Source organism: Neovison vison, chromosome 4 (assembly GCF_020171115.1).
Source record: "Neovison vison isolate M4711 chromosome 4, ASM_NN_V1, whole genome shotgun sequence".
NCBI lineage: Eukaryota > Metazoa > Chordata > Mammalia > Carnivora > Mustelidae > Neogale > Neogale vison.
The window spans coordinates 199,739,395-199,750,699 of record NC_058094.1 but is presented as its reverse complement, the minus strand read 5'-3'; the positions used below and the strand labels follow the sequence as shown (position 1 = coordinate 199,750,699).

At 38.5% G+C, this 11,305-nt stretch overlaps 1 protein-coding gene across 1 annotated transcript; it reads left to right on the top strand.

Annotated features, from left to right (window-relative positions):
• Window positions 1-5,746: 5,746 nt before the first annotated feature.
• ANKRD7 (ankyrin repeat domain 7) lies at window positions 5,747-10,884 on the top strand. Its single transcript, XM_044246444.1, has 6 exons — window positions 5,747-5,844; window positions 5,908-6,038; window positions 8,535-8,649; window positions 8,807-8,980; window positions 9,827-9,933; window positions 10,743-10,884. Exons 1-6 carry the CDS (start codon window positions 5,803-5,805, stop codon window positions 10,882-10,884), a joined length of 711 nt encoding a protein of 236 aa, XP_044102379.1. The 5' UTR covers window positions 5,747-5,802.
• Window positions 10,885-11,305: the final 421 nt, after the last annotated feature.

Sequence of the window (11,305 nt, the reverse complement as noted above, 5' to 3'; positions counted from 1 at the left end):
AGAGATAACCAAGGAAATAAATTCAGAAGAATTTATATTGGAACTGAAACACGGGCACTACTGGCTCATTAAGAGTACCTTTGAAAGTTAGAAAAATGTGTCCTTTCTTCCTTTGTCACAGACCTGTGTCAAAGTACATGGTTTGGCCAATCCCACTTGCTCCCTCTAAGAGGGCAGACTAAATCTCCACACCTTATGCTGTCATCCTAGTTTGATTGGGGGAAGAAGGGGGAGATGGAGGTTAATGACTTCAGTCATAAAGAAGGGTATTCCTCCATGCTGTCCGCATGAGTGAGAAGAGTAGTCTGTTTACATGGCTGTCTGGTGGAGGTTTAAATAATCACCTAAAGTTGGATATGTATTAGTTGGTTTTGTTGTTAAACTTTTTTAAAGAAAGATTTCATTCATTCATTCATTCATTCATTCATTTTTATTTGAAAGAGAGCAAGCAGGGGGAGGAAGGAGAGAGGGAGAGAGAATCTTAAGCAGACTCCTTGCTGAGCTCAGAGACCAGTGTGGAGCTCCATCTCAACACCCTGACATCATGACCTGAGCTAAAACCAAGAGTTGGACACTTAACGTACTGCGCCACCCAGGCACCCTTTTTGCTAAACTTCTCAAAGAAAGAATAAATGTGCTCTATTTTAGATATTCCCTGGCACACTAAAAAGTAATTCACATTTGGCAACATCCTAAGATTTTAGATACTGAGGAGGAGGAGAATTTACAACAATAAGTAACAATTACACTCAAATGTCATTGCACTATACCTATAACATACTGTTTCAGAGTATGCATTTCCTCCAGATGGGTAATTAACAAAAAATTAGTTACAAAGTATACAAAGTTCTTTCTCTATTCTATTTTTTAAATTAGATATACCGTATCAAAATTCCACCTAACCTTTAGGACCCGATTCAAATCCCAGACTAACTTTGGTTAAGGTTCCAAAAACAATATTGGGTGATCCTCTAATTCTTGGGTATTTTGCATATACTTCTATTACGAATAAATTTTTATGATAATGGGTAAATTTTTATTGGAATGCTCAGGAAAACTCTACTTATCCTTCAAACCCAGCCCAAAAGCTCTTTTTTATTTGAAATCACACTCCATAACCTAATTTAGGTAGTTTGATATTCCCTCCCTTTATGCTAATATTAAAGGTAGAGTACACACAGTGAACTCTGACCCTCACTAGCTTAAATAGTTGAGAAAGATTGGGGGGAGGTGGGGTGGGGGGGTGGAGGTTAACTAAACATTTTTTAGTTCATTGAAGGCAGAAGGCATAAGATAACTTTTTCGTCTTTGCTACCATGAAATAATATAGAACTTAGATCAGAGTTTTTAAGCCTGGGAACTATTGACATTTGGGGGCAGGTGAGTACTTTTTCTAGAAGGTTGTCCTGTCCATTGTGGGATATTTAGCAGTATTCTCTTTTCAGGCATAACAATCAAAAATCTCTCCAAATTTGGCCAAATATTCCCTGGGGGATAAGATTGCCTCTTGTTGAGAACCACTGATCTAAATCATGTCGTGTGTGAACTTGAAGTCAGGAATTGTCAAGTGTTTCCCTCCACCTTCCATCTTTCATACCATGTAGCTCTAGAAAGGAATTCAACAAATGTATTTGAGTAAGTGATTTAAATAAGTTGCAAATAATACTAAAATCTTTCCTCTGAGCCATTAAAAATAGGGTTTACAAGGATGATATCTATTCATGAGAGAGATGATGTGGTATATTGGCTAATGAGGCAAATTCTGGAGTCAAACTGGGTAGATTCAAATCTGTGGTACATGTGTTTATAGCCCACCTCTCAGCTTCCTAGTTCAGTAACCTTGATCAAGTCATTAAATTTTGCTGTACCTCACTATCTTCATTATAAAATGATGATACAAATAGTACTTACCTCAACAAGACTAAGTGAAGATTACATGATAAGCTATTTAAAACACCTGGAGCAATACACGACAAGTGTTGGTTATTATTACATGTGTTTATGTGTACATGTGTCAGTATACTAATATGTCATCTCTATTGTAGAACATGTAAACAGATATAATCATTTTCAAGGAAACATAGGATAATAGGTATAAAGAGGTTCTGATGTATTCTTGCCCCACCCTTTGGATTATTTTGTTTGTATGCCTTGAGTGCTGTGTTTTGCTCTTTGACAATTTCTGCTTTTAGAAGCAGCCTGAGGATAGATTAGGGCTTGGCATTTCTCATGGCCAGGAAGCTGCCTACTGAAGGTTCCTGTGGAGATGGACTAGGGTCTGTGATTTTAGCAAACCCAGTTAGATCTTTTGGGCCAGTTTCACATTAAGTTCTGTGTTCACACTCATCTGCTACCCTTAAGTTTCTGTTTAAACATTACATCCTGGTTTTTACCTCTGCTCCATGGAATTAAGGAAGAGTTCTGCATCCAAAATTGCACTAACAAGTTTAAAATGTAGAGAGAAACAGAGGTTATTATTCAACTGTTTATCCATTCATGTGACTGACATTTAATGAGCACTAATGTACCAAACCTTGTTATGGAAGTTAAGAATTAGCCTGGAACAAAGCATAAAAAAATAACTGCCTTCTCACGACTTATATTATGGTGGCTGGAAGAGCACTTTAGAAGAGGAGAGCAACAGGGTTAGAGGCCATTAGACAGGAACATGCTTAGTGTGTTGGTGAATGAAAGAAACCACAGTGGTTGGAGCAACGCAAGCTTGAGCAAGAGGAAGTACTTGAGGCCAGAGGATTAAAGAGTGGGATGTGGGGGTGCAGGGTCACAGACTGTACGGGGCCATGGGTCATTTTAAGAAATTTAGCTTTTAGTACAAGAGATTTAGGAAATAATTGAAGTATTTTTAGCAGACAATTAATATCATCTGAAGTCACTTTAACTGAATCATTCAGGCTGCTGTGTTCCAGATAAACTGGGACAAGGATGCTGTGCAAGGGCAGAAACATGAAGACCAGTCAGGATTCTCCTATAAGATATTAAAGGAAAATAGTGCAATGAGAAAAATGATGTTGGCCTATGCTACATGGATAACAGTGGTCAAATTCTGTATGTATTGAAAGTAATTCATTTCAGTTTTGCTAACCAATTAGCTAACTGATACGGCCATTGAGAAAGGGGGAAGTCAGGGATGACACCAAGACTTTTGAACTGAGCAAACTTTCGACCTGACTTTTGAAGAATGGAGTTACCTGTTCTTAATTAAGAAAGACAGGGACAGAGTTGAATGTGAGGAGGTCAGTTTAGACATGTTAAGTGTGAGATGCCACTAGAATCTGTAGGCAACTGGCTATAGTAGTTTGGAATTCCAGAGAGAGGACCAGATTAGAACTCTCAACTTTGGAGTTTTGAGAGCATATAGATGGCTTAAGGCCATGGACTAAATGATATCACCCAGAGGGGAATATAGATATAGGATTAAATCAAATGAATTCTGGATGTATTTTGTAGTTAGAGTTAACAGGATTTGCTGGCAATATAAATGTAGATGTGAAAGATAAGATTCAAGGGTGACTCCAAAGGTTTTGGAGAAAAAAAATAAAACTCTTGATGGACTGATCCTGGGGATCTCCAATATTGGAGATAAAGAGGAATCAGCAAACCAAGAAGGAATGGTTAGAAAGGAAATAATCAAACCAGGGAAGTGTGATATCTTAGAAGCCAAGTGTAGACAGTTTTCAAGGAGCAAGCAATGGTCCTTGAAACCTGTGTCAGATGCTACTGGATTAATATGAAAACTGAGAAATGACAAGGGGGCTTCACATGATAGAGGTCATGGGCAATCATACTGAGAGCAGTGTCAATTGAGAGAGATGGGAACAAAAGAATGATTGCTAAGACAGTATATCTTTTTTTTTTTTTTTTAAAGATTTTATTTTATTTATTTGAGAGAGAGAGACAGTGAGAGAGAGCATGAGCGAGGAGAAGGTCAGAGGGAGAAGCAGACTCCCCATGGAGCTGGGAGCCTGATGTGGGACTCGATCCCGGGACTCCAGGATCACGCCCTGAGCCAGAGGCAGTCGTTTAACCAACTGCGCCACCCAGGCGTCCCTAAGACAGTATATCTTAAAAGTTCTTATCACAAGAAAAAAGTTTTTGTAACTTTTGTAACAGATGGTAAGTAGACTTAGTGTGATCATTTTGCTGTGTATTCGATTATCGAATCACAATGTTGTATACCTGACATTGATATCATGTTATATGTCAATTATACCTCAATAAAAAATAGGTAATGATAGGAATTGCTTTGAGAACAGAGGAAGAAAAATGATAGAGAGGAGAGAAATGAGACAATGGATGGTTACAGAGAGAGATATGATCAGTTTGTTGGTTTGTAGGTTAGACAAATAATAGTGTGTGTTTATGTTAATAAGAATTAGTTAACAGAGAGACAAACTTTATAGACACATGAGAAAGCAAAAGATTGCTGAAACAATGTTCATGAATAGGCTACAGCAGATGGGGTCTAGTCCACAAAAGAAGCATTGGCCTTTGCTAAAAACATGGATATATCAATATATATTGATATGTCAATAGGAACAGAAGAGAAGGTAAAATATTTTTGTGGAAAGGATAGGCTGGTGGATAGATATCCGGGGAGCCTACAGAATTTCTTTTCCAACTAATTCTCTTTTCTCAGTGGATCAAGAAACCAAGTCATTAGCCAAGAATGTGTTTGGAGAGAAGATATGAAATGGTCAAGGAAAGTGTGAATGTGGGTGGATCAGGGAAGCATCTGAGGATTTCTGGAAAGCATACCAATCTACTTAAGGTGAATTTTCATGAACTAAAAGTGAGGACAGCATGGCTTTGTTCTTTACTTTAGTCACAGTGGCCCAGGACAGACCATTTTAGATGGGAGTTTTAGATTTAACTAGGACTGAGGTTTAGGCAGAAAGTAAGAAAAAGATTGAGCTCAAACACTGAAGGTATGTGAAAGGGAGTGATGATGATGAACAACCATGGAATTTAATCTAGTTAAGCAGAGAAATTTGGACACAGAGTTGGGTGGTCAATGTCAACGAAAGCTGGTAGAATTAATGGACTGTTGTGCAGTGAATTGGAAGGCTTTTGGGAATTTTCTGACGTGAGAAAGCAAGCTGGAATGTGAGAGGTAGCATTCAAAACTAAATTTGTAATTGAGATTATAGAGGGATCTCAGTTATTGTTAAAGATGTGTTACATCTTGTGAACCATGTTGGGGGGTGGGTGATTACCTATATTGGAGGGCATGATCCCTGGAGAAGACCCACCCCTACCACAAGGAAGGTAATCTTGTTTTCAAGAGTTCAAGTCATTAGGTGTATCCTTGAAGGAGAAGGGGTTATTTGTAAGAAAGTAGGTAGGTTTCTACCAAAAGGCTCTTGATCTACCAGTATGATTGTGTAGCAGTCAGTCAAAGATCTTAACTGAGAATCTGGGTCTGGACGCATCAGTACTGAGTTCACCCCCCACCCCCACCCCAGGGGTGGGGGTGCTGCTGCTCTAGGCTCTGGGCGTTGCCAGGCAACTGAGGTGGTGTGCTGCCTCAGGCAAGTGGTTCAATCTGGTTCTTGTCTTTGATCACTTCCTGTCACTGACTCACTTCCGGTCTCTGACTAGCTTGGAATCTTGGGTAGAGACCTGTCCAGAGACGGCTTCAAGCCTAGTTGGAGGTTGGGTGGGGGAAGTGAGAGGGTGAGGGGGTGGGGAGGTAGGGAAGGGCCAGACCCAAGGGGCAGGTGGGGCCTTTGGGAGCTGCAGGGACATCCTGATCCAACAGAAGAACTTGCCTCCTGTGCCGCCATGAAGAAGTTTTTCACTTTCTGGAGACAGAAGAATGAGCCGGTGAGCCCCTCCTCAGACCTGCCTGTAGGCCGGGCCAGGGCCGGTACTCGTCACCTCACCCAGCCAGGCTACAACCTTCGAGATAAGGACTTAAAGAAACTTCACAAAGCTGCCTCAGTTGGGGATCTGGAGAAGGTGAAGAAGTACCTTCAGCTGAAGAAACATGATGTGAATATACGGGACAGAGAATACAGGTGACCAGACTGACGAAGGGCAGTGTGGAGAGGAAGCCGGCTCCCCTGGGTCGTGGAATCAGGAGCAGGACTTGTCTGGCCTACTTCATCGGTTGTCACTCCGGGTTTCCCATAGTGGAGAGGTCTGATAACCATTGCCAGAGGGTCGTACTCCCAAATTCCAGCTTATTATTTCTTTCTCTTTCCCCCCTCCCCCCAGTTTGTTATTTCTTAAAGTGCTTACCTGCATATTTGAGGTTATTTTTGTCATCCTGATTCCCTCCACTCCTCCCATTGCATTAATCTCCACCTGGTACTTCACCCCTTACCCAAACTACTGTTTTTTAATTTGATGTATGTATGGTTGTAAGATTTTGAGACACAGAGACAACAAAACAATGACTTTTTAAATGTGGTTCTCCTATGGTTTATTTATTTATTTTTTCCAATTGCAGAGTATCTTCAAAAATCCCATCACAACCACTTACTGTAAAAATAAAATTAATTTTATATATTAAAAAAAGAAGTTACATGTTTGGCATTAATAATAGAAAATATGTACTGACTATGGCTATCTTAAAATTTGGGGGGGCAGTTTTCAAGTCATAGGGTATGAAAAACATCATTTTTCCTCATAATTGGATAACTGGAAGCTATCGTTATAAAGAAGGTTTATGTCAGTTTGCCAATAGTTTTATGTCCTTTCTTCTGACAAAAACAGAGTTATCTAAATTTATCCAATTTTTATCCTACACCACTCCATTGAATTATATTACAGGGTCATGGGTAACCTTGACATGACTTCATTTAGTGGTTAATTCTCAGTCTTATCTGGCTGGCATCTCATCAAAATATCTTACTTGCCCTGTCACTAGTATTTGAAATAGTGTCTTGTCTTTCAGGACACTTGGTTTACCTGGCATTTCTACTTCTGTGGGCACTTCCTTCCAGATTCCTTTGCTGATTTCTTTTCCTCTTCCTGTCTGATAAATATATGAGGGCTCAGAACTTGAAATGATTCTGTGTCTTAACCTTCACTTGCCTGGTGAAGAGAGATTATCTTTAAATGTTTATATTCTAGTGCCTTCCAATATTTTATCTCTGGCCAGAACTCTCTCCTAAACTCTAGACTCGTTATATAAATACCTACACTTCAACGTGGCTATCTGATAGACTGTGGTCTGCTGGTAAATGTTAATAGCAGGCTCTTAGTTGAGTGTGGGAGCGAACCAATTTCAAGCTACCAATGTGATGTTATTTGGCTTGAATATTTTCTGAAATTTTAACAATTGGCTCGTGAGAGCCACTTGCTCTATAATCACATCCCTCTGTAGACATTTCAAACATCCCCAAACTCTGCTCCCATTTTTCCTCCTCAGACTTCCATCTCTCTTTCTAGAAATACCAAATTCTTTCAGTTGTTAGAAACCCTACCGTCATTCTGGACTCCTCTCTTTCTTTCGTATTACCCATCTGACCTTGTTAGCTCCACCTTCAGAATGTAGCTAAAATCCAACTATTTCTTGCCATCTTCACAGTTACTGTTCTAGTCAAAATTTCTATCATATCTTAACCAAAATTGCTGCAGTGGCCTCCTAACTAGTTTTCTGTCTTTAAACCTTTTCAGTTTATTCTCAATACAGTAGCCAGAAAGATCCTGTAAAATGTATGTGAAAAGAGTCATTCCTTGCCTTAACAACTTCCACTGGCTTTCCATTGCTTTAAGGGTTAAGGCCAAGATCCTTTCAATGGCTCATTCAGACTTACATGACACATACCCCCACTCTGTTATCTCACTGATCTTCTGTTCTACAACTCTCCCTTTCATTCATCTCCAGCTTCCCTGGCCTCCTTAGTGTTCCACAGAAATGCCGGAAATGTACTTGGGGCCTTTGGACTTGCTGTTTCCTTTGCCTGAAGTGCTTTTCCCCCAAATATCCACATGGCTTCCTCTCTCACTCCCTTCCCAGGCTTATTTAATTATCACCTTATCGGCAAGGGCTTCCTTGTCTCCCCTTCATACAACAGCAAGTTCTTTGTTTGCTGACATTTCCTATCTTCCCTGCCTAATTTTCCTGTTAGCACTTAATACTGTCTGGCATGCTTTCTATTTTAAGTTTTTTGTTTACTTCTTCCACTAGTGTGTGATCCATAAGAGCAGGTATTTCTGTCCATTTTGTTTGCGGCCCCATCCCCATCATCTAGAACCCTGCCTGGCCATAGTAAATGCTTCCTAGGTATTTGTTGATGACTACAATGCACACATACATATGTACATATTTTTAACTCATTACAAACTGTCCTTAACGTGAAACCAGTTAAGTATTTGATCTTAAAGGCATTTGCATGGCCTTTTTAATTCAGTAGAAAGCAATTATAATTAATGTGACTTGTATATAAAGATCAATAAGTACATGAAGGAAGTATCAACAGTATATGAACTGACAAGTTCTTGAGTATTATAACTTCCCAAATTAAGACTTACCTCTAACTCTGTGTTTTGTTATATTGATATAGAACACCTTTGCACCTGGCCTGTGCTAATGGATATTCAAATATTGTATCTCTCTTGATTGAGAAACAGTGCAAAATAAATGTCTGCGATAGGGAAAACCGGTCTCCATTGACTAAGGTGTGTTCATTTTTCCTTTTCAATCGGAATGCATCTGAGTTCTTCTAGTTCACTTTTGTTGGGTTTCATAGTTTAAATCATAGTAGTAAATGTTAATTTAATGTAACACATCCTGAGTAGTAAGTTGGTTACTTGTCTGTTCTTGTTGTATTGACAGGCAGTACAGTGTGCCCAGGAGGATTGTGCTACTATTCTTCTAGGCCATGGTGCAGACCCAAATCTGGTGGATTTAGATGGCAATACTGCTCTCCATTATGCTGTCTGTGGCCAAAGTATCTCATTAGTTGAAAAATTGCTTGAATACAGAGCTAATCTTGAAGATCAAAATAAGGTAGTCTATCAAAAATTACTTTATGTTATAGAAAGCAATGGAAGAAGGTATGTATTGGCAGATCATTCATATGTTGAAACCCATGTTATATGAAGTGTGAATCTTCCAAAATGAAACTGGGGGAAAGGAGAAGAAAAATGAGATTATCAAACACTGATAAGGTTTTCCTTTTTAAAAAATCTTGGTCCATTTTGCTTCAAACTATAACACTGACCTCTAAAACAATACTATATTTAACAATGATAACTCTTCAGAGGCGTATATCAAATGAGAAATACCTGATTTCCCTGTAAGTTTATACTGGTTAAAAATCACAAGCCTATTTTTGCCTGTCTTATTTATATACTAATGGATAATGATAATAAGGTTAAATTAGAAAAATTACTTACTATACTAAAAGTAATCCATCTCCCCTATCGAGATGAGGGGTTTCTTGGGTTTTGGTTTTTTTAAGCTTCTTTACACTCAAGTTCACTGATTTTGTCTCTATGACAGCCCAAAATAAGTGTCAGCCTTGGAGGCCTATAGAATCTCAATAATAACAACATTATGAAACGTGAATTGACAGTTTGTGATACTTACATTAAATGCTAGATGCTCTTCACTTAAATCCCCCAGGCTGCTCTTCCCCACAATTTGGATTAGGCCTAAAGTAAAAACTTGAATTTTATATTTGAATGATGGATTTCCAGTTTATTTTCTTAGTCTCTGAAATCATATTTTTTGAAATCGAAGTGTATATTCAGAGGTTTCTTATTAACGCATTTTCTCTTAAATTGAACTTAAATCTAAAAGGCATATAATGCTTGTATATTTTAAATAATCATTTTGAAATAATTTTTTCAGGATGGGTATACTCCACTATTACTTGCCATTACTGAAAATAATGCAAAAATGGTAGAATATCTTCTGAAGAGAGGGGCAGATGTGAATGCTTCAGATAAGAATCAAAGGTATAATGAATACTAAATAAGACCACACAACTATAGCTACCTAACAAGACAATATATATATGTTTGTATGTGTTTGTGTATGTGTGTGTATACATTTTGTGATACTGATAAAAGATCTGGCCATATAATTTGGACAAATTACATAGAGTCCCAGGGTCTGTTTTTCTGTAAAATCAAACTTTTGGGCTAGATCGATAGGTCGTTATTATTATTATTATTATTATCATTTGTAATTAAGAATCTTACACAGAAACTCAGTCTCTAAATCCTAGATGCTGTAATTAATTGGGGTAGATACCCAGAGCTCCAGACATGCCTCTCCCTAATATTTTGAGACATCTCGAAAACACTAGGGTTCCAGGGAGAAGGGATTAAAAAACCATTGAGCTAGAGCACCTGGGTGGCTCAGTTGGTTAAGCGTCTGCCTTCAGCTCAGGGCATGATCCCAGGTCCTGGGATTAAGCCCCACGTCAGGCTCCCTGCTCTCTTTCTCTCCCTCTGCCTGCCACTCCCCCTGCTTGTGCTTTCTCTATATATATATTACTCTCTGTCAAATGAATACATAAAATCTTAAAAACAACGACAAAAACCTTTGAGCTAGTTGCTTCCTAGAGACTCTTAATTTTAGACTCTGATATAATGTGATTTATATATCCTTTTGAGCCAGACCTGCCCCCTTTTTGCGTTCTTGCCCTCTTTCCCTGATAGTCTACTTTTGAACAGTAAATTTGGAAGACTAACTTTTCAAAAAAAGCACAAGACATGTCTAAGATCCATAAATAACATGTTTATGTATCTCTCTTCTCCAGAACAGCCCTTATGATTGCTCTAAGTGATGAACCAACAGATTTAGTCAGTCTTCTTCTGCAGCAAGAAGTGGACCTGTTTTGCCAAGATATTTATGGATTCACAGCTGAGGAATATGCTTCTTTTAATGGTTTTACTGTGTAAGTGATACTGTATATCTTTTAACAATTGTATGGGATTTGATCATAAGGAAATAACCATGAGCCCCCAAAGTGAAAAGCTGGTAAGGTACAAAGCACTCATAGGGGTAACTATATTATGAATTCTGGCCACATGGATCCAGGGATCCTTGATTTCCTCTGGTATTAGGGTCCAGTCAGTCTAAGAACTGCCGACAGCCTAAGTCTGTGGATTAACTCCCAGTGGCATGGAAATTTGAAGTATGTCAGCATGGTAATTTCAGCAAATAGTAGCATAGCCAATAATAACATTGGGTAGTAACATTGGGCAAAAGATGATTCATCTATGAAAGCTTTTTTGATTGTTTTTATACATGAGTAACATAAAAATTCAACTTTTGAATATTATTATTCAAAATAATTTTATTTTTTGTTAGCTAACTTTA

Bases quoted from the DNA above. Each gene is read 5' to 3' on its own strand.
- ANKRD7 (XM_044246444.1), top strand. From the start codon at position 5,803: ATGAAGAAGTTTTTCACTTTCTGGAGACAGAAGAATGAGCCG. The intron at 6,039-8,534 runs GTGACCAGACTG...ATATTGATATAG, and splicing joins ATACGGGACAGAGAATACAG to AACACCTTTGCACCTGGCCT. The intron at 8,650-8,806 runs GTGTGTTCATTT...TTGTATTGACAG, and splicing joins ACCGGTCTCCATTGACTAAG to GCAGTACAGTGTGCCCAGGA.